At 57.8% G+C, this 21,742-nt stretch overlaps 2 protein-coding genes across 6 annotated transcripts; one reads left to right on the top strand and one right to left on the bottom strand.

Moving 5' to 3' along the window:
• The first annotated feature begins 32 nt into the window (after window positions 1–32).
• Window positions 33–3,459, top strand: MMP23B (matrix metallopeptidase 23B). The gene is made up of 8 exons (XM_024125485.2): window positions 33–1,261; window positions 1,616–1,752; window positions 1,825–1,964; window positions 2,029–2,196; window positions 2,589–2,753; window positions 2,836–2,946; window positions 3,034–3,160; window positions 3,237–3,459. Exons 1-8 carry the CDS (start codon window positions 683–685, stop codon window positions 3,409–3,411), a joined length of 1,602 nt encoding a protein of 533 aa, XP_023981253.2. The 5' UTR covers window positions 33–682; the 3' UTR covers window positions 3,412–3,459.
• An 865-nt stretch (window positions 3,460–4,324) lies between these two features.
• On the bottom strand, window positions 4,325–20,917 carry CDK11B (cyclin dependent kinase 11B). Of its 5 annotated transcripts, none has more exons than XM_028487963.2 (20): window positions 20,815–20,917; window positions 16,722–16,845; window positions 15,826–15,941; window positions 14,725–14,852; window positions 13,576–13,714; window positions 9,853–9,989; window positions 9,434–9,556; window positions 9,030–9,125; window positions 8,790–8,951; window positions 8,495–8,560; window positions 7,674–7,849; window positions 6,810–6,900; window positions 6,280–6,401; window positions 5,983–6,088; window positions 5,638–5,759; window positions 5,457–5,564; window positions 5,267–5,383; window positions 5,029–5,177; window positions 4,753–4,942; window positions 4,325–4,667 (listed from the first exon to the last, which is right to left on the bottom strand). In XM_028487963.2, the coding sequence occupies exons 2-20, from the start codon at window positions 16,830–16,832 to the stop codon at window positions 4,575–4,577; spliced, it is 2,352 nt and encodes a 783-aa protein (XP_028343764.1). In that variant the 5' UTR covers window positions 16,833–16,845; window positions 20,815–20,917; the 3' UTR covers window positions 4,325–4,574. The 5 variants fall into 5 exon arrangements, with proteins under 5 accessions (XP_028343764.1, XP_023981235.1, XP_028343763.1 ...); XM_024125467.3 differs by lacking the exon at window positions 20,815–20,917 and adding an exon at window positions 20,449–20,688; XM_028487962.2 differs by lacking the exon at window positions 20,815–20,917 and adding an exon at window positions 20,449–20,688 and having other exon boundaries at window positions 7,674–7,843.
• Between the last annotated feature and the right edge of the window lie 825 nt (window positions 20,918–21,742).

Here is a 21,742-nt window from a genome sequence, read left to right as displayed (position 1 = left end):
TGCCCTGGTCTGGGCCTTGCGGCCGGGCGCTTTCCAAGAACCACCGAAATGCTCCCCTGGAGCCTCAAGGCTGCCAGCCAGCCACTTGGCGCTGACCCCGCTGGCCCGGCGCGCCACTGTCACTGGGCTCAAGGCCTGGGTGGAGAATGGGGAGGGCCAGTCCCCCCCCTCCCCTGCCCGCCCCCGCGCCTCCTCTGACTTGGCCCAGCCCCCACCCCGTCTCCCCTCCCCCCCGGCCGCTCCGCCCCGGCGGGAGGCCCGTCCCGCCCTGGATCCCGGCTCCCCAAGCCCAGAGGCGCCCTCGCCTACATCCCGCCTGGCTCAGCTCCTCTGTCAGGCATGACCTGAAAGCCGTCCCGTCGAGTCTTCCGCCCCCAGGACACCCGGTCCCCCGCCTTCGGCCCTGTGTGCGCTCGGCAGGCAGCGCCTGGTGGGGATTCCTGCGCCGCCCCCCGCCCCCCGCCCCTTGTGCGCTGTCCCTGTCACCCTCCATGGGTCCTTCCGCTGGCCCCTGCAGGTCCCCCTCCCTCCTGGCACCCCAAGCCTTGCTCCGCAGGCGCCTCCTCCTCCCTCTTCCTCAGCCCGGTGCTCACTTGCCACGTTCCCTCCCGTCGCATCCCTCCCCTCTCGCGGGGTCCCTGTCAGCCAGCGCCTGCAGGGGACGTGTCCCGAGCTGGCCAGGATGGAGGTCCCACTGCCGGGTCTCAGCCGGTGTCCAGGGGGACTCCGTTTGGGAGAAAAGCTGCCAAGTCAGTCAACTCCCAGCGAGTTTGGGGAGCCGGCTGACCACTCCTGCCTAAGCCCGAGCCCCCGGTGTCCGTCCCTTCCCCGGCGTCCGGGGCCCTCCTCGCAACCCGCCCCCCACCGCCAAGTGACCCCGCCCAGTGGGCCCTGCCCAGGCCACCGCCACCGACCCACAGGCCCGGGTCCCCGCACCCCAGGCTGGAGGTGTCGGGGGTGCTCCCGACAGCAGGCGGCCAGCTGGTTCCTTTCGGGGCAGCCGCGCGCCCTCCCCCTCAGGGCTGTAACCCGAGCCGCCGCCGCCGCCGCCGCCGCCGCGCTGCCCCGCCGCCTGAGCCCCGACAGCGAGTCCGCAGGCGCCATGGGCCGCGGGGCCTGCGTCCCCGCAGCGGCGTCGGGGGCCCGCGACCGGGCCCGCCTGCTCGGAGCCGTGCTGGGCGCGCTTTGCCTCCTCCCCACGCTCGTGCTGCTGGCCCGGCCGGGGGCCCTGGGGAACCGGCCGGTGGCGAGCGCAGCGCAGGTGAGAGCGGGCGCGGGAGAGCGGGCGGGTCGGCCCCGGCTGCGCGTCCGGGCCTGAGTCGGCGACTCCGTGTCCGTTGATGGGGGAGCGGGGGGCGGGGGGCAGCATCTGCCGGCAGCTCCGCCCACTCCGACCTGGCCTGTTTTTAGTAAGGTTTTTCTTTCTGGCTGTTAAGTAGCCCTGGCTCGGGATGGAAAACCAGAAAATGCCGAAAGACAAAAACTCCCTCCCTGGAGAGACGTCAGCGCTCCCTGGAGCGCGCGCCCTCCCGTCCTTCGAGGCCCTTCTCCTCGCGGCTTGGGGCTTGGGGACAGTCCCTGCTGCCTCCCCACGGGGCACTTGCTTCCCTCGAAGGGAGACGCTGTGCCCCCGACCGCGGGTGTGCTCGCCACCCCAAGCCTTGGCCCGCCGCACCCCCAGGCGCCCCGCAGACGCCGCTACACGCTGACCCCGACCCGGCTGCGCTGGGACCACTTCAACCTCACATACAGGTGCGACCCTGGCCCTGGAGGGGGGGACCGGTGCTGCCTGGCTGCCACCCCTGACCATGACTCCCACCCCAGGATCCTCTCTTTCCCGAGGAACCTGCTCAGCCCCAGCGAGACCCGGCGGGGCCTGGCCGCCGCCTTCCGCATGTGGAGTGACGTGTCCCCCTTCAGCTTCCGCGAGGTGGCCCCTGAGCAGCCCAGCGACCTCCGCATAGGTGGGCGCCGTGCCCCCGCCCCCGCCCCGCCCCAAGGCCCCCTTTCAGTCCGGTGCTCCCGCAGGCTTCTACCCGGTCAACCACACGGACTGCCTGGTCTCCCCGACGCACCACTGCTTCGACGGCCCCACGGGCGAGCTGGCCCACGCCTTCTTCCCCCCGCACGGCGGCATCCACTTTGACGACAGCGAGTACTGGGTCCTGGGCCCCACACGCTACAGCTGGAAGAAAGGTGACGCCGGCCTGGCCTCCCGTGGGGCCCTCGCACCACGGCGGGCACAGCGGGAGGGCTTTGGCGGGGGGTCATGGCTGGGATTTGGGATCAGGGAGGCGGGCAGGGGCAGGCTGGGAGGAGGTCGTAAGCCTGGGTTCCGGGAGCCCTGAAGCCCTCTCCCCCCACACCGCTGGAGCCCGAGCTGGAGCTGCATTCCTGGGGGCCAGCTCACCGCCTCGCCAGCCTGGAACACTGTTATCTTCCCACGGCTGCCCGAGGGAGGCTCCCGGCACTGCAGCAGCTGTTCGGGCCTCGGGGGCAAGGCCGGCGGGCCGGCGGGCGGGCGGGCGGGGGTGGGGGGCGGCGGAGGGCTGGGCCGGGTCCCGGGAGCTGACCGGCGGGGCCCGCAGGCGTGTGGCTCACCGACCTGGTGCACGTGGCGGCCCACGAGATCGGCCACGCGCTGGGCCTGATGCACTCCCAGCACGGCCGGGCGCTCATGCACCTCAACGCCACGCTGCGTGGCTGGAAGGCGCTGTCGCAGGACGAGATGTGGGGGCTGCACCGGCTCTACGGTGAGTGCGGGGCCTGGGCGGGCGGGGCCCGGGGCCAGGGGCCGGGGCGGGTGGGCCCTGAGGCCAGGCTGCCCCCCTGCAGGCTGTCTGGACCGGCTGTTCGTGTGCGCGTCCTGGGCGCGGAGGGGTTTCTGCGACGCCCGCCAGAGGCTCATGAAGAGGCTGTGTCCCAGCAGCTGCGACTTCTGCTACGGTGAGCTTGGGTGTCAGGCACCGGCCTGCGTCTGGCCGGGGCGCCGGGTACTGATGTGACCTCCGCCCCCCCACCCCGTACGAGCAGAGTTCCCCTTCCCCACGGTGGCTGCCACCGTGCCGCCCCCCAGGACCAAAACCCGGCTGGTGCCCGAGGGCAGGAATGTGACCTTCCGCTGCGGCCAGAAGATCCTCCACAAGAAAGGCAAAGTGTAGTGAGTGACCCTGCCTGGGCACCCGAGGGTGGGCGGGGGACTCGGGACCCTGCCCAGCCCTCCACCCTCCCCGCAGCTGGTACAAGGACCAGGAGCCCCTGGAGTTCTCCTACCCCGGCTACCTGGCGCTGGGCAGCGCGCACTTGAGCATCATCGCCAACGCCATCAACGAGGGCACCTACACGTGCGTGGTGCGCCGGCGGCAGCACGTGCTCAGCACCTACTCCTGGCGCGTCCGCCTGCGGAGCTGAGCGCCGCCCGCAGGGCTGAGGATGCTGATAAAGCACTTTCTCTCTCAAGTCTCCTGGCCCTTTCTTGGGAGGGTGGGCGGCCAGTCTTGGCCCACGGGGTGCGGAGCCTGCAGCCAGTTCCTTGCAGGGAGGATGCCATCCACAGAGACAGGCCGAGAGGGGCTTCTCCAGGCCGGGCCTGGAACAGTGGGTAACCCGAGGCCCAGGCGCCAGCAGCATCACCAGGGCCGGCGCGCTGAGCCAGTGGGGCCGGGGGTCTCGCGTGGGCTCAGGGCTGGGAAGGGGGTGGGCCCTGTGGCTGCAAGGCCTCCCTGAACGGAGTGGGGTGAGAGGGGGCGGCGGGAGGCTGGGGGCGCCCGCAGGAGGAACTAGCTCAGTGCAGCTGGGGGCCCCGGGCAGTGACAAGTCCCCTTCTGCCCAAGCGACACCCTGGTCCAGCCAGACCAGTAGCTGGAGGACATGCGGGCTGCAGAGAGCTGAGCCCACAGAGACTGCCTTTCACGCCTCCCTCCTTGAGTGTAGGGGCTGGGGCTCCCCCCGCCCCAGGAGGCCCAGGACCCAGCACAGGACCAGCCACTTAAAGAAGGAAATGCCAGACCCTTCCTCCAAGAATATTTTACTACATCTTAAAACACGTAACAACGTTGTACAAAACCCCCGCTGTGGCTGCGAGCTCGCGTGCCTGGCTCTGGGGCCCTGGGTGAGGGGCAGGAAGGTGCTGGAGCAGCAGCCGGAAAATTAAAAAGTACCAAACCCCCCGCAGCTCTGTTCCCAGTCACAGCCAGCACCCGACCGGCGCGGCCACCGGTGGTCACCGTGGCTGAGTGTGTGTGCGGGGGGGTGTGTGGATGCCTGTCCTCTCCTCGCAGGGCAAGTCTGATACATCTGAAAAAACACAGCCTTTCCTCCCACGGCAAGGAAAACGTGATTTAATTCTACAAATTTACAAGCCAAGATAAAATGAAAACATGGAAAATCCCACGAGGCCAGCAGCCAGTCCTAGACTTGAGGTCGCGTCCACGGCAGCCCCGTGGCAGTGGCGGCACCTGGTCAGGGCAGGACGGGGGTCTGGACCCAGACGCCGCCTCCAGTGTCTGCCGCTGTCCCAGCTGGGCCTCAGCGGTCGGCGCTCCCCAAGGTGGGTCCGGGGTCAGCTCTGAGCCTCAGAACTTGAGGCTGAAGCCTGGGCCGGCGGCCGAGGCCCCCTGGTTCGTGGTTGTGAGGTGGAAGCCCGTCTCCTTCAGGTCGTCGTCACCCTGTGGACACAGCGGCTTCGTGGGGCCCCGGCTGGGCCAACCCCGCCTCGGGGACCCCGCTCCCCGCCGCCAGCCCGCCCCTCACCAGCTGGCTGTAGCCCAGGCCTCCCTCTGGGGGCCGGGGGCTGGTGCCCCGCTTCACCCTCTGCTGTTCGCTCTTGGCGGGCCATGTGGGGAACATGGAGGGGTCGATGGGGAGGGGTGTCTCGCGGAAGTACTCGTGCTTGAGGCCGTCCTCTGCGCTGACCCTCCGTCCAGGGAAGTAGGTCAGAAACCTGGGAGAACAAGGCACTTGGCAGGGGCGGGGCGGGGCGGGGCGGGGAGGAGGCGGGCTGAGGGCGGGGCACAGGAAGGGACGCACTTGTTCATGAGGTCAAAGCCCTGGTCTGAGAGCAGAGCCCCGAAGCGCTTGCGGAGGTTGTTATACGGGTACTCGGTGAAGGTCATCTTCTTGACTGCGGGGAGGTCGTTGTAGCCGGGCCAGATTTTCTCACTGGGGGTCCCCAGGTCCTAAAACAGGGTGGCGTCTCAAATAGCCGGGCCCTGCAGGGAAGGGTCACCTGGCCTGGGCGCCTGCACACGTCCCCAGGGGCACCCACCTTGAACACTTTGTTTATCTGATCGATTTCCGACTTGCCAGGGAACAGCGGCTTCTGAGTCAGCAGCTCCCCAAAGATGCAGCCCACCGACCACATGTCCACGGCCGTGGAGTACTCCTGGGGGTCAGGAAGCACTCAGGGGCTGGCGGGTCAGCGCGCCCAGGGCGGACGCCCGCACGCCCACACTCACCTTGGCGCCGAGCAGCAGCTCGGGGGCACGGTACCACAAGGTCACGACCACCGGGGTGTAGGCCTTCAGAGGGGACCCGTACTCCCGCGCCAGCCCGAAGTCCCCCACCTGAGGACAGAGGGCGGGCTGCGGACAACTCCCTGCCTGGGAGCCGGCCCCCCCAGCCGCCCCCGGGGCGCACCTTGAGGATGCCGGCGTGGCTCAGCAGCAGGTTGGACGTCTTGAGGTCTCGGTGCAGGATCCAGTTGTCGTGCAGGTGCTTCACCCCGCGCAGCAGCTGGATCATCAGGGTCTTCACCTCCCCTGGATGGCGACAGGGCAGCACGCGGCTGGTCCCCCGGGTCCAGCCGTCATCGGCTGCCTCAGCAGCCACCAAGCCTCCCGGCACCCAGGCACTCACACACACCCAGTGCCACAGGGTCAGAGTTCAAGTTCAGCACTCCCGCCCCCAGGCGACCTGAGCGTGGGACGTCCCCAGAGGCATCGGAGTCTAGGGCCACACCAGCGGGGCTGACTCGGGCCCTACCCGGCAGGAAGGGCTGCTTCATGGTCTCCATGAGGCTCTTGAGGTCGTGCTCCACGTAGTTCATCACGATGTAGATCTTGTCCATGTTGCTGCCCACGACGATTTCCTAGGAAACGGCAGCAGGTCCCGTGGCCCGGGGGTCCCAGGCCAGCCCCGCCACCGCCGGCTCTCCCAAGAGACCTGAAATCCCAGGGCCCAGACACTGGGTGACAGCAGGGACCTCCTCAGTGCGACGGCCACCGGGGTGTAGCACTTGGGGGCCCCGCGGGGCAGAGGCACGTGGGCCGGCGGCCTCACCCTGACGGTGACGATGTTGGGGTGCTGCGCCTTGAGGATGGTGTTGATCTCCCTCAGCGATGTGATCGGGAAGCCCTCCTTCTCCTTCTCCATCTTTAGCCGCTTCAGAGCCACGATTTCGTCTGCAAAGAAAGCGCCGGGAAGCCCGCCGTTGAGCAAACACTCTTCCACCCACGCGCTCTTCCTGTCTCAGCGCCGCTCCCCCACGATCACGGACGTGGCCGGCCGGCCTCCCCCAGGTGCTCAGGCCTCGACTGCTTCTCTGAGGCCCCGCCCAGGGGGCACACCTGCCTGAGGCTGCAAGCAAGCGGCACGGAGCCTCGTGGTCAGGCCGACTTCCGGCCTCCGGAGGCGCCAAGGGGCCAGCTGCTCAGGTGTGCACCCGTCAGGTAAGGCAAGGCTGAGGCCCAGCACCAGAGGAGGGGCGACAACCAGGATAGCAGGAAACGATACCCAGCGACCCTGACGCTGAAGGTGCCGGCGCCACGCCACCCCTTCCCTTTGGGGGACCATCCTGGGACCCGCCCCACCTGTTTTCTTGTCCTTCGCTCTGTACACCACCCCGTAAGTGCCTTCTTCGATCCTGTTCAGGCACTGGAATTCCTCCACACTCCGGCATCCCTGGGAAGAAGCACCAGCATGAGGGCGCGGCATCGGGGCCACACCCCAGAGGGAAGCCCCGCCGGACGTGTCAGGAGGGTCCGCAGGGCGCGCGGGCAGCGGCCCGGCCCGGGAACACTCTCCTCGCTTCAGTGAGCACGTGCCCCTTTATCCAAAAACCGGCCCTGGGCAACCCCCACCCCGCCACCTCCAGCCACCTCATCCTAAGACGAGGCTGGGACAGGAGTGGCCCTGTGCACTGCACCCCCAGCTGGCGCAGGAAACCCCCAGGAGCTGGGGCGGCACTTGGGGCTGGGCCACTGGCCTTGGGGCGCCCGGAGCACCTGAGGCCGCTCACTCTCTGGAGACCTGCCCTCTCCAACCCCCTCCCTCCAGCATCGTTGTTACCGACTTTTCCCAACAGAAAACGTGGGCTGACTCATAGCACTGCCCTCCGACCCCTGCACAACGACCGGGCGAGGGGAGCAGGTGCCCAGTCAGCCCAGGCCGAGGCAGAAGTGACCGCAGAGCTGACCGCCCACCAGGCTGCCTGCCCCCTCCACATGGGGCCCCTGGCGGGCGTCCTGGCTGCAGACGCAGGAACTGTCCTCCCCCCGAGACTGCTGGACGAGAGGCCGGACCATGATCGGGGACATGTGAGAGGCCGGTGGCCGGTGGCCAGGCCCGCCCAGTGACAGACACCCACAGCGGGGACCCGGCTTCTGCTCTCAGCAACCGGCCCCGCCCACGAGCAGCAAAGCAGAGCCAGGCCCGGGGTGGGGAGGGCACCTCACCTGCAGGGCGGGCAGGTACTTGGGCAGCTCCTGTTTGAGCTCGATGGGTGACAGGGCTGGGGAGTCGGGCACGAAGTCCCCCTCGGTGAGGGCGCTGCTCTGGGGGGTGCCCTCACCCACCTCCTCTTCCCCCTCTTCGCTCTCTCCAGAATCGCGGTCAAATCGTGACTCTGGAACTTCAAAAGTTCAACCCAATTACGAACCAAGAACGAGCAAGTGCAGCTACCTCACCCGTTCGGGGGGCGGTGGAGACAGCGAGTGCAGGAAGAAGCCATACTGAGAGCCCCGGGGGGCCAGGCACGGGCTGCGCGTCCCAACGCCCTGGACAGAGGGCACCGTGTCTTGGGGCCACTGGCCAGGCTAGGACCACTGTGAGCCCTGACCCCGGTCGCGAGCTCCAAGGCCCGCCCAGAACTGCCGGCCACCGGCCAGAGGGCTCTGCCTGGCTGCCCGCGGAGGCCATGCAGCCCCTGGTCGGCAACGGCCCTGTGGTCGGAGTCGAGCCGGCATTTCCCAGCCTCCCCTGGTGTCCAAGCCCAGCACCCTCAGGATGGCGCTCATTTAGCACTGTCCCTTCTAAGGGACGCCGGCCCCCACGGGCCCAAGCGGCCAAGTGCGGGGTGCTGGGGGAAGCAGCTCCCCGCGAGCCAGCTGGGTTCTGGGACGCACCAGCCAGGCGCTCCCTGTAGTTCCCGGGGCACGACGTGCCTGAGAAAGGTTATTTCTTAGGTCGCTGCCCCCCTCACAAGTCAAACGTGGGTCAGCCCCCAGGTCAGGGGCAGACGAGGAGGAGGTGACCCACCACTCGGGGGGCCTCTCACCAACCAACACGTGGTTTTCATTCTCTCGCTCCTCCTCTTCACTCATTTCTTCTTCACTCACTTCCTCTGTAAAGGACACAGGTGTCAGCTCGGACCCTCCACGAGCAGAAGCGCAGTCCGCTTTAGCCGACAAGGAAGCAAGGGGCGCCCGATGTCGTCGACTCGGGAGCCTCATGTAAGTCCCAGCCAGCCGGGCATTTTCAATCTGGGTACATTTTTACTGCGATTTCAAATCACCCACCTGTAGCTTCTATGCTCTTAGGGAGTTAACCCGCGGGCGGGCGGGCGTGCTCACCGGCTGACTGTCCGGACGCGTCCTCGGAGTTGCTCCCGGTCTCCTCCTCCTCCTCTTCCTCCTCCTCCTCCTCCTCCCCCTCCGACTCTTCGCTGCTGCTCCCCTCTTCCTCCTCCTCCTCCTCCTCTTCCTCCTCCTCCTCGGAACCTGACCCTGATTCCGCTTCAGGAAGGAAACAGGCAGCAGTGAGCTTCGCCCCCGGGGGGCCACGGGCCTGGGCGCGGCCGGGCGAGCGGCTACCTGACGAGGACTCCGCTGAGCTGGTCCTCCTCTCGCTGCCGCTGACGTCCTGCAGGTCGGACAGCAGGTCTCTCTCTTCCACTTTCTCTTCTTTTACTTATGGAACAAACCATCGAAGGTGAATGTGGGAAAACGTCTGAAACTAACAAGATTCGATGGCGCTTCTCATACGAAGACTGACTTCAGTTTGTATGAGGAACAGCTCACCCAGCTACCCGGGAGGAAGACAACTCTTCAAAGGACCAGTAACAAACGTTTCAGCTGATAAACTGATTTCGTACATGGCCCCCCTCACACACCAGCGCTTAGCGCCTCGTGATGTGAAGCGGCAGCCACTTTTTGTGCTCAGGCGCCCCTCGCCAAGACCGCCACGCGCCGGCCCAGCTACCGCTATGCAGCCTCACCTGGCTTCCGGCTGTCCCCCAGCTCAAACCTCTCTCGAGGCGGCCGGAGTGGGCTCCGACTCCAGTGGCTGGCTTTCACCTTGTCGCCATAGTCCTCTCTCGTTGTCCGGTGATGTGCAGACACTGCGCATGAGAACAGAAAGGAGGTGGTGCCGGCAGCCCCCTTTCCCATGGCACACAGGGGCCCCCCCCGCCCCCCACAGCACCGGAATGGAGGACAGGAAGCGACCAGAGGACCCAGGTGGGCTTTCTAGACTGCTACTGGTCAAAAGGCAGGGTCCAGAACCCACGTCTCCAGCCTGGGCCTGCCCCCCGTGTGTGGACCCCAGACACAGCTGTCTGGGCCAGCCAGCCCACACACCCCAGGAGCCGCAGGGTCGCCCCGCCCCCAGCCCCGCCCCCGCCGGCCCCGCCCCCACCTTCCCGCCGGGCCTCTCGCTCCTTGCGCCGCTCCTCGGCCCGCCGCTCGCGCTCCTTCTGCTCCCGCTGCTCCTTCTGCTGCTCCCGCATCTTGCGCTCCCGCTCTCGCTTCCTCTCCAACTGCTCGAGGCGGTCCCTGGAACCAGCACGCGCCAGATTTTCCCCCCCGAAACAGGAAGTCCTCCTTTTCGCCCCCAGTGCTTTTGCTCGCGCTTATAAACTATTTCTCTGGGCTGTTCCACCCTCAAAGAGCTCTTTCAAAGCAGAACATACACGCATGTGCGTCCTGGGAACCTCGTTCCTAAAGAGTCGCACGGAAGGAAGTGCTGCTACCAGGAGGTAACAACGGCCTGGGGCAGAAACCCCACTGGCTCCAGAACATTCTGCTCGGCAGCTCTACTGACACTCGCCAAGAGGCTCTCCCTCCGTGCACGCAACGTAAATCCACCTCTACCAGCAGCCAAGTCTTCCTGGGCCTCCAAGGGGTGGGAGAGCCCATCTGGGGAAGGGCGGGGCAGCCACAGGCCTGGGCCACAGCTGGCGGCTCCTGGGGCCACAGCTGAGTGTGGGGCTCAGGAGATGTCAGTGACCAGTGACCGAAACACGTGGGGCCGGCGGCACCGGACGCCAAAGAGTGAGCGCTCATCAATCTGTTAACTCTCAGGTCCCTACAGGGTTAAGTCCAAATACAACTTGAAAAGCGAACACGTTAAACAAAAAATGCAGCATTACGAGAGCGCAACCTGGGCCGCCAGGGCTGCCCACACAGGCGTCACCGCTGGAGGGGCCGGACCAAGGCTACTGGGCTCCACACACTATCTTATAAATGCCAGTGAATCCAAACTATCCCCGAATAAAAGCAGAAGGAGGCTTCCCTGGCGGCCCAGCGGTTAGGCCTCCGCACTTCCAGTGCAGGGGGTGCGGTTTCGGTTTCGTGCCGCGCAGTATGGCAAAACAAACACAAAAAGTGGAGGTATAACTTACATATAGAATTCAACCAGCGAGCTCAGTGTCTCTGAACACCTCCCTGGAATCGGGCAACCTGCACAAGCCGGCTTCAGGACCCTCCCAGCATCCACTGATCGCACCGCCCGTGGCCAACCCCGCCCCCGCTTCTGCCTGCCCTGCATTTCCCAACGTTTCTTCGGCTTGCTTTGGGATGAGTCTGCTTTTTTCTGGTTTCTTTGGGTAGAAGGTTAGGTTATTGATTCGACAACTTCCTTTTCTGCTTTCTGGTTTAGCTGCTTACAGCTGAAACACTTCACTCTAAGCTCAGCTGCATCCTAGGTTTTGACACATTGTCTTTGCTCTCATCTTGATCAAAATATTTTCAGGGAATTCTCTGGCGGTCCAATGGTTAGGACTTGGCGCTTCCACTGCTGGGGCCTGGGTTTCATCCCTAGTCAGGGAACTAAGATCCTACAAGCTTTGCGTCACGACCAAAAAAAAAAAAGTTCAAAATATTCTGTTTTTCCTTACAATTTTTTCTTCGGGCCATGGGTTTTTCACAAAGGGGTTGTTAGATTCCCAACATTTGAGGATTTCCCCAGGTTTCGTTCTGTTGCTTTTTTTAAATATAAATTTATTTTTGGCTGCGTTGGGTCTTCGTTGCTGCGCGCGGGCTTTCTCTAGTTGTGGCGAGTGGGGGCTGCTCTTTGTTGCGGTGCGCAGGCTTCTCATTGCGGTGGCTTCTCTTGTTGCGGAGCACGGGCTCTAGGCGCGCAGGCTTCCGCAGTTGTGGCTCACAGGCTCTAGAGCGCAGGCTCAGTAGCTGTGGCGCACGGGCTGAGTTGCTCCGCAGCATGTGGGATCTTCCCGGACCAGGGCTCGAACCCGTGTCCCCTGCATTGGCAGGCGGATTCTTAACCCCTGCGCCACCAGGGAAGCCCTGTTGCTGACTTCTAATTGAATTCTTCTGTGATAAGAGGGCATACTTTGTATGGCCTCAATTCTTTTAAATGTGAGACTTGTTCCACGGCCTGGCACACGGTCTCTGTTGAAAATTCATCCCAGGAGCTCTTGGGGCGATGCATGTCCCGCGGCTGTGGCTGCAGTGCTGTGTCCAGCTGCCCCCCAGCCTCTGTTCACCTGGGAAGGCCTTTATTTGCCCCTCACTTCTGAGGCTGGCTGTGGTGGATACAAAATCCCGGGCTGCCCGGGCTCCTGCCCGCAGCGCCCCGTTTCTGCTCGCTGCTGCCCTTCATGAATTTCTCACTAGCTTCCCCAGTGTGGCTGTGACTTTGTACTTATCCTACCCGGGGCCCACTGAGTTTCTCGGATGTGTAGATAAAACAGTTTTCGTCAAATTTGGGAAGTACTCAAGTCATTATTTAAAAGCCACCTACCTCTGTGCCCTCCCTTCCCTCCCACACGCCACACGCGTGCTGGTACACGGGATGCTGTCCCACAGATCTTGAGACTGAAGATCCTTTCGTCTCTGTCTTCAGAAGGCATGAAGTCTGTTGCTCCATCTTCAAGTTCCTTGCTTCCAAGGCTTCGCCAAATCTGGAAACGCTGTCTACTATGTCTTTCTTCCTTGATACGGGGTCAAACCTTCTTATGTCTTCGTATGTCTCAAAACTTCTTATTGAAAACTAGACATTCTAGGTAACGTCTTGCAGCAACCCCGCACTTGAATTTTTCCTCCCAGTTGTTGCTGTTTAGTAAGCCGCTGGGCTAATAACCCTGTGAACTTGTCTCCCTTGTACAATGTGGCCACTGCTGCATTTTTCCATGTGCTTCTCTTTATTTTCAAGCTTGGCTTCCTTGGGGTCACCACTGTGTCTGCACAGCTGTGTGACTGGACCACACTGGACAGAGCACAGGGCTTGGCAAATGCGGCTGTGTCGTGTGCCAGCAGCCAGGACACTGAAGGCTCTGCTGGCCTCACGGCGGCCTTGGACCCCAACCTCCCCGCCGCATCTCTCACACTCCCTGAGTCCTGAGAACGAAGGCTCTGCTCACACCTGCTGTACCTGCCCTCTGTTCGGCCCCGGCTGCTGGGAATGTCAGCACCTTCCAGCCTGCTACCTCCCTTCCGTGGAGCAGCCCAGCTCCCAAGCTCTCTCTGGAAATGACCACAGGACCCAGAGGTGGCCCTAGGATTCACACCTGGGTCACGCAGACAGATCTGGGGTGGACAGACGCTCTCTCCTGGAACTGTAAGCCCACACAGAGGCACCTGGAGACGAAGGCGCAGGAGTCTGGTATCCCAGCTCCTGGGCCATTTCAAGGCCTCTGGGATTGCCTTTGTTACTTCTTCTTTTGTTTGTCGTTTGGAAGAACCAGAGTCTATGTCTGCTATGACCCCAGACAACCCTAAGCAACACATCTTGTTGGTCTTCCTGGACGAGGCCCCCGGGAACAGAGCTGGTGCAGAGCAGGTGCTCAGCGCACGCCTGCCGAGTGAGCAGACGGGGAATCGCCCACAGCCCAGGCCTCCCCGCACTGCCTCAGGACTCACGTGCAGGGACTGGGTGCCCCCAGAAGGGCTCCACCCAGGCCTGGACAGCAGCCCTTGCCCTGCTCCCCGGGGGCGCTGGGCTCGGGCGCGGACAGCCGCTCCCCTCCTCCAGCCGCCCGCCACCCCCCCCTCCCTCCCCCACTGCCGTATGTCCAGCCCAGACCTTCGCTCCTCGCCTCTGGGTTCCTGCCGGGCCCCCAGCTCCGTCCAGCAGCAGCACAGCTCCCCGCGGGCGCGTCTCGCGGGGCCGCCGGCTCACCTCTCCCGCCGGGAGTGCTCCCGCGCCAGCTCCCTCCTCTTCTGCCGCTCCCACTCCCGGCGGGCCTTGTCCTGCTCCTCCCGGTGCCGCTTACGGCGCTCGTGCTCTCTCTCCTTCTCCTTCACTCTGGCGTGCTTCCCTAGTGGGACACAGGATGCATCACATGAAGAAACCTCACCTCCAGAAACTCAACTTGAAAGTACCCAGTGAAGAAAAGAAAAAATATCTACTCAGGGACTTGGAGAAACAATCATGACTTTCTGTTAAAAAAAAAAAAAAGAATGAAAATATAAAACTCTATGCAGGGGCTTCCCTGGTGGCACAGTGGTTGAGAGTCGGCCTGCCGATGCCGGGAACACGGGTTCGTGCCCCGGTCCGGGAAGATCCCACGTGCCGCCGAGCGGCTGGGCCCGTGAGCCATGGCCGCTGAGCCTGCGCGTCCGGAGCCTGCGCTCCGCAACGGGAGAGGCCACAGCGGTGAGAGGCCCGCGTACCGCAAAAACAACAACAACAAAAACTCTATGCAGTAAGCCTCCAGTTAAGAAAAAAAACAAAAATAATGTGATTATCACTGAACAGAACTGTGATCTCCATCTTTCTTTCTAATTTTCTGTATTAAATAAACTGTGATTAGACTGTATTAGTTTCACGATTTAAAAAGAAATCACCGTTTGTAAAGGATACAGGACAAAGCTTATCTCCTTTTAGTTTCTACATCACGTCATACACCACGTTAACCAACTGAGTTTAACAATGAGATTTATATCAGGCCCCAGGCCCAGTTTTCCCAACACCCCTAAGAAGCTCTTTAATACTGGTATGAGATAAAACCCATTATTTCAGTTTTCTCAAGCATCTGTTTTTTAGTTAAAGCAATTTAGCATTGAAAACGTGTTTTCCCTTGTTGAATTAAGACAATTTTGTAGGTAGACAAACTAGCCCAGAACGATGCAATGAGGGGGAAACACACAGAAGAAAACACAGAAGGAAAACAAAGTATCTATTCAGAATGATCTACAATAAATTTATGTTTTTAGCTAAAATTTTATTTTCTTCGCTTTCAACTGTGCTCTGGAGAAGGCAGTAGATCATGAAATAGGAACGAGACCGCATCTGAACACAATACAAAAGAAAACAAATGCTTTGTACCCCCTTCTGCGGAATGACTACGATGCCTACGTTTCTCTTTTCTCTTTTCGTCTTTCCTGTGATGAGCTTTTTCTTTCCGAGACATTTGCTGGGGTGGTTTGATAGCCAAAGAATCATCTTCCTCTCCTCTGAAATAAGACACCACAGCATTACACGACGCCTGAGAAAGTAACGTGAGGAGCACCGGGGTACCGTGGAGTGTCTTCAACCCAGAGAGATGAAGGGTTCACAACAGACAGGTGAGTCTCAACCACCAGCTAAAAGATGATGTTCATTATGAAACCTAAGCCCAAACTGTATAGTAAATACAGATTCAGATGGAAAGTGTTAAGTGGGGAATCAATGTGAAACATGGAACAAAAAGGCCTCTCTGAGGAACCTTCATGATCTTGGTCGTGGGGAAAGGTTACAGGTATATAACAACGTATCAAACCGCACACCTGAAATCTGTGCAGTTCGTCTTTTACACCTAATAAAGTTGTTAAAAAAGGTCCCACAATTTTAATCAAACTTAATGATCTCAAAAGGTCATTTAACAATATTTTCAACCGATTATATAACGAAAATCTTGGGAGAATTCACACCCTATGCCTTTTTGCCTTAATTTCTGGTTATGTTGTTTTTAACTGCTTGATGATGGACATGAGGAGAAAACAAGTGAGGAGAAAGCGCGGCACGGGAAGAAACGTCAGAACATACAGGCCTCGGTAGGACCGTTTCTGCTTGAAGGCCTTGCTCCAAGTATCTTTCAGCAGCTACTTTGGTTTATTTGTAGATAATTTTAGACAGTCGTTATACAAATCATCACAAACGTACAGCAGAATTCTTTAAATGTACCACGTGAATGGTGTTCACTTCACCGCGGAATGATCACAAAGAAAGGAACCCACGCTCAGGCTTTTCCTAAGAAGAGGGGAGAGCTGGTAACTGACACCACACAAGAGTCACTTCAATCAAGAGGTAAACCTCAGGCCATGACCTCAAAGTTTCAAAGTAACGCTGAGAAGGGCCGGCCGGGGCCACGGCCCTGCCACGGGGCTCAGCGTGTCTCCTCAGGTGAGTGCACCTGCAGCCAGCGGGCCCCGGCCGCAGCCCGCTCACCTGTCCTCCGTGGAGCCCTCTCTCCGGTACGGCGAGTTCCTGATCGTTATCTCCATGCGGTGGTCCCTCAGCTCCCCCTCCTCAAGGGAGTCCCGCTTGGAGTCCCGGTCATCAGACTAAGAAGCAAGGAGAAAGGGATCTTCCTTACAGATAAGCCGATTTTTAATAAGACTCAAACCTTGCCAACATCCGAAAACAAACTTTCATACACACTTTGAGTGGACCAATGTTATAAAATATAAAAAACTTTCATTCAAATCCCGTGACATTAGAATTTCATATAACTCTGTAACCCAGAACCTGACAAGGGACATTAGACTCTGTGACAAGTATGTTAGCTGTTTATATTAGCCGGAACTGAGCCTTAAAGCATATTTTATACACCAAATACTTTACAGTATCTCAAAAAGTACTCATAAATACGTAAGAAAGGTCTGCTGCTAAACTTATCAGAAGAGGCATTTCTTTCAATGCCCCTTATCAAATTACTAAAGTTTTCCTATGTTATTAGGCAAACCAAGAAAGGTGTAAAACAGTAACACTAATTTCAAGGCAGCTTCCTACTATACTAAAAATACTGGAAACAGTGTCATGAACATAATGATGAAATGAGAAAGATAAGCCCAACCGCACTAGTGATTTTAGGTTCAAAATACTTTATTTTCCATGTAGCTGTGGTCATCTATATGCAGCTTTAGTATGTTATCGATCTGCCGTCAACGTAAACTGAGTATCTGAATGCTTTTGTTAATTTTTAGAATAGATTTTGGGCTCACCTGCGACATTTGGAAGTACAAAAGAACTTCACCGAAGAAGCGTTGTTCTAATGGAAAAACGAGGGCAAAGAAATTAAATCTCCTTTAAAAAAAAACACTTACTTAAAAAACATGGCTTACATTTTTTAAGCGTTTTATCTCTGCTTTCTCCTCTTGTTCCTTCCGTCGTTTCTTTTCCTGAAGAATTTCATCTAAAGTTTTCACTTTCCAAGAGTCCTTTTCATCACCCATTTGAGTTAAAACACTGCAAAAAAGACAAAGAATTCAAACTGTGTCAGGACACCACAAACTGTGGTTTGATGCTATGCTGTTCCTGAACCTTTGCCTTGCCGCTTCCGAGCGCTTCGGTACAAATCTTTGCTAGGAGGGAGGGGCCCTGCCAGAAATAAACCCACACACCTACGGTCAGTTCATCTTCGACAAAAGAGGCAAGAACATACAACAGCAAAAAGACAGTCTCTTCAGCAAGCGGTGCTGGGAAAGCTGGGCAGCTGCATGGAAATCAATGAAGTTAGAACACACCCTCACACCACACACACAAATCAACTCAGAACGCCTTAAAGACTTAAACAGAAGACATGACACTCTAAAACTCCTAGAAGAGATCACAAGCAAAACATTCTCTGACATAAATGGCACCAGTGTTTTCTTAGGCCAGTCTCCCAAGGCAACAGAAATAAAGCGAAAATAAACAAATAGAACCTAATCAAACTTACAAGCTTTTACACAGCAAAGGAAACCATAAACAAAATGAAAAGACAACCTACGGACGGACTGGCTGAAAACATTTGCAAACGATGTGACTGACAGAGCTTAATTTGCAAAATATACCAACAGCTCATACAATTCAACAACAAAAAAACAAACAACCCAATCGAAAAAAGGACAGAAGACCTAAATAGACATTTCTCCAAAGAAGAAAACAAATGGCCAATAGCTACATGTAAAGATGCTCAACATCGATAATAATTATTAGAGAAATGCAAATCAAAACTACAACAAGGTACCACCTCACACCCGTCAGAATGGCCATCAATAACAAATGCTAGAGAGGGTGTGGAAAAAAGGGAAACTTACTACACTGTTAGCAGGAATGTAAGTTGGTTCAGCCACTACGCAGAACAGTATGGAGGTTCCTCAGGAAACTAAAAATAGAACCACCATATGATCCAACAATCCCACTCCTGGGCATATATCCAGGCAAAACTATAATTAAAAAGGATACACACACCCCCTCCCCCATGTTCATAGCAGCACTATTTACAATAGCCAAGATATGGAAGCAACCTAAATATCCATTGACAGATGAATGGATAAAGATGTGGTACATATATACAATGGACTATTACTCAGCCATAAAAAAGAATGAAATACATTTTCAAGGATGCTGCCTGGAGAGAGCAATGTGTTACTGAGACCATTTGGACTACATATGCGAATGAACCCCGTTAAGGTCTCTATATAAACTTTCCAGATCCTGGTGGGCAGGTGTGGAGATCTACTCATCTTGTGGACACCCAAGACAAGCCTCTATTACCTCCTATTGGTAGAACCTATGCGGGCGCCAGATGGCAAAGCGGAGACGCAGTGAGCAGCCCCAGCTCCAGCACCCCAGAGTTTGGAAGGATGGGACTGGAACCGGAAGACAACTGCTCAAAGACCACCAGAGCACCCCATTAGGATGCAGAATGTTCTAGGACGCACAGAATTTATGGCTATCTTTGGGAAACCACAACTTTCAAAAGTCCACCTAATTAGAAAGACACTGCCGCTACTGCCACTGACTCCAGAGCCATGCTGTATTTGCTCTGATCTGCCCCAGCAACATGGATCCCCAGGACCCTGCTTCTCAATATCCACAGGTAGAGACTGGACAATGGCATGTCTCTTTAATTCTGCTGCCAAAAAATCGGTTCCTGTGCCTGTAAAAATGGCAAAAATGCGCCCCCCCCAAATGCAGTCTCTGCCTCACTTCCAGCCTTCAAATCTCACGTATGTGTATCTGACTGACTGAATCTAAATCACATTGAGAACCCTAGTTTCACGGGAGTCTGGGAAACACAGTATTCAGCGTTCCACTCTCTGCCTTTCAGAAAGGCAAACTAGAAGAAGGGTGAAGTGGATATTGGGCACAGGTCTACTGTTTCAATCTCGATAACGATCCTTTACCAGGTGTTTTTTGAAAGGATCAAATGTGGTAATATGTGGAAGTGACTATTTCAGTAGCTGCATGTAATAATATGCAATAATTGGGTTCGCTTAAACCACTTATTCATAATTCAAGAATAAATTTTCCATGTCCAAATGCTATATAATTAATATTCCAAATATGAATTCACTATCAATTTGTCCATGGGTACAGTTGGAAATGACCTCTACTTGTCTGAGATTATAAATGTGTATAGAATTCACACCTTAAATTAACTGCTGTCCAGAATGGCAGCCACTAGCCACATGTAGCTATTGAGCACTTCAACTGTGGCCAGTCTGAATTAAGCTGTGCTGTAAGTATAAAATACACACTGGATTTCAAAGACTTTGTGTAAAAAATGTAAAATACCTCATTAATAATTTTACACTGATTATTACATGGTGAAATAGTAATATTTTAGAAATATTGGGTTAAAAAATGTATTATGAAAATTTTAAAAAAAGAATGAAATAACGCCATTTGCAGCAACTTGGATGGACCTAGAGATTGTCATACTAAGTAAACTAAATCAGAAAGAGAAAGACAAATACCGTGTGATAGCACTTATATGTGGCATCTAAAATATGACACAAATGGGAATTCCCTGGCGGTCCAGTGGTTAGGACTCGGCGCTTTCACTGCTGGGGACTGGGTTCAATCCCTTGTCAGGGAACTAAGATCCCAGAAGCCACGCGCGGCCAAAAAAAAAAAGAAAGAAAAGACACAAATGAACTTATCTACAAAACAGAAACAGAGTCACATACATAGAAAACAGACTTGTGATTGTGGGTGGGGGGGAAGGACTAGGAGTTTGGGGTCAGCAGAAGCAAACTTTTATACACAGGACGGATAAACAACAAGGTCCTACTGTAGAGCACAGGGCACTATATACAATTTCCTGTGATAAACCCGTAAAGGAAAAGAAGATAAAAAAAGAACGTATATTCATGTATGACTGAACCACTTCGCTGTACAGCAGAAACTACCACAACATTGTAAATCAACTATACTTCGATTTTAGAAAAACTGAAAAACTAGAAAGAAAGATTAAAAAAAAAAGAGTGATGGGCTCCTCTGAAAAATGACCACTTGCATTCCAATCTCCTTGCTGTCATTCCTGTGCTGTCCAGGGCTAGTTCCTTCATCTCAGCTTACCATTCCATAAACGGTAAGAAAACCACCTATATGACAGCACCACTGGGGATTAAAGGAGATCACCCCAGTAAAGCTCGTAGCTCAGTACCTGGCACTCACCAAGCACTGTTTTTGCCGTCAGGAGGATTTACTAGAAAGACGACCTGGGGGATTCCCGTATGGCGCAGTGGTTAAGAATCCGCCTGCCAATGCAGGGGACACGGGTTCGAGCCCTGGTCCGGGAAGATCCCACATGCCACGGAGCAACTAAGCCTGTGCGCCACAACTACTGAGGCCGCGAGCCACAACTACTGAGCCCGTGTGCTGCAACTACTGAAGCCCGCGCGCCTAGAGACCCTGCTCCGCGACAAGAGAAGCCACCGCAATGAGAAGACCGCGCACCGCAAAGAAGAGCAGCCCCCGCTCGCCGCAACTAGAGAAAAGCCCGCGCGCAGCAACGAAGGCCCAATACAGCCAAAAATAAATAAAATAAATTAAAAAAAAAAAAAAAAGAAAGACGACCTGGGCTGCGTGGGCCACTGGCCCATCGGACGGCTGCAGCCCCCGCACGAGATACGGGGAGGCCTGGGTGGTTGCTCCGAGGGCGCGCTCGCAGACCAGGCCGCGGGTTCCCGGTTCTTGGGGTTCAGTCGCGCTAGCCCGGGGTTCGGGCCGGCAGAAGTTGGCTCGGGAACTCCTGGGCCCGCCGCCTCCTCCACCCCGAGTTCCGCGCCGGGCGAGATGGCCGAGGAGGCGGGGAGTGTCGCCTGCCCCGGCCCACGCGCCCGAGGCCCGCCGGAATCCGAGAGTTTAGGTGAGCCGGCCGCGCCCCACCCCGCCCCGCCCCGCCCGGCCCGGCCCGGCCCGGCCCGGCCCGCCTCCACTCACCCCTACGCCGCCGCCGCCGCCGGACCCGGAGCCTGAGAAGAAACCGCCCGGCGCGCGCCAGGAGCGTCGTCACTTCCTGCGTCAGCGCGGGCTGATGACGACAGAGGGCGGGACCCACCCGGGCGCGACCCACCCGAGCGGGACCCACCCCAGCGGGCACCACCCCCACCCCACCCCGACCCCACCCCCAGCCTCCGACACCAGACCTGCGCAGAGCGCCGGGCGCGCGCTAGCGCGTCATTACGGGCATCGGCGCCGACTGCTGACGACACCCGAGGTGCCGGGGCGGGGCGAGTCCCTGGTGGCAGCTCGGGTTCGGCGGAAGTCCGGGCCTGGCCTGGCCGGGTTCCCGGTGTTGCGCCCTTTTTCTCCGTCCCCGTGACCCCGACCCCGGCGGTGGCGCGGTGGACTCCGAATCTTGCCTACGGAAGACCTCCCGCCAGACCGGGGCGGGGAGAGCGGTTGCCACGGGGCTTTAAGCTGTGCTAAGGCGGGGGAGGGGGCCCCTCAAAGTCCGTGCACTCAGGTTCTCCTGCGAAGGGTTTTAAAGACCCTCATCGGGAGGTGCGGCCTCTAACCTGTTGAGGCTCTTAGAATGAAGTTCTCTTCCCTGGCTCCAGTTACTCTGCGGACCTTGGTGGTCACAGAAAACTGGCAGTTCAACCTCGAGAACCTCAGGAAAGAGAACGGCGAACGAATACCCACATTCACTGGACCTGAAATGGAAAATGTCGAAAAATGTGACAGGAAATTGGGGCACAGAAAGGGCGGTGGAGTTGGAATTCTTTCTCTTCCCGGAAAGAAATGTTTACTTTCTGTATCCAAGCGCTTGTTTTGCTTCCTGAGTTTTTGGTGACAGGAAAAAACCATTTTTTTTTTTTTTACTCCCTTCACGCTGAAAAGGGGTGAAGGCAATAAGAACCCACCC

This window comes from Physeter macrocephalus, chromosome 3 (assembly GCF_002837175.3).
Source record: "Physeter macrocephalus isolate SW-GA chromosome 3, ASM283717v5, whole genome shotgun sequence".
NCBI lineage: Eukaryota > Metazoa > Chordata > Mammalia > Artiodactyla > Physeteridae > Physeter > Physeter macrocephalus.
The sequence above is the reverse complement of the archived record's forward strand: the minus strand, read 5'-3'. Positions and strand labels throughout refer to the sequence as shown.

Coding starts and splice junctions, on each gene's coding strand:
- CDK11B (XM_024125467.3), bottom strand. CDS start 20,474: ATGGGCCAGTGGCCCACGCAGCCCAG. Junction 6,901..7,673: donor AGTACCTGCCCGCCCTGCAG/GTGAGGTGCCCT, acceptor GCTTCTTCCCAG/GGATGCCGGAGTGTGGAGGA. Junction 6,089..6,279: donor CCAACATCGTCACCGTCAGG/GTGAGGCCGCCG, acceptor GCCGTTTCCTAG/GAAATCGTCGTGGGCAGCAA.
- MMP23B (XM_024125485.2), top strand. CDS start 683: ATGGAGGTCCCACTGCCGGGTCTCAGCCGGTGTCCAGGGGGACTCCGT. Junction 1,262..1,615: donor CGGTGGCGAGCGCAGCGCAG/GTGAGAGCGGGC, acceptor CTTCCCTCGAAG/GGAGACGCTGTGCCCCCGAC. Junction 3,161..3,236: donor CACAAGAAAGGCAAAGTGTA/GTGAGTGACCCT, acceptor CCCTCCCCGCAG/CTGGTACAAGGACCAGGAGC.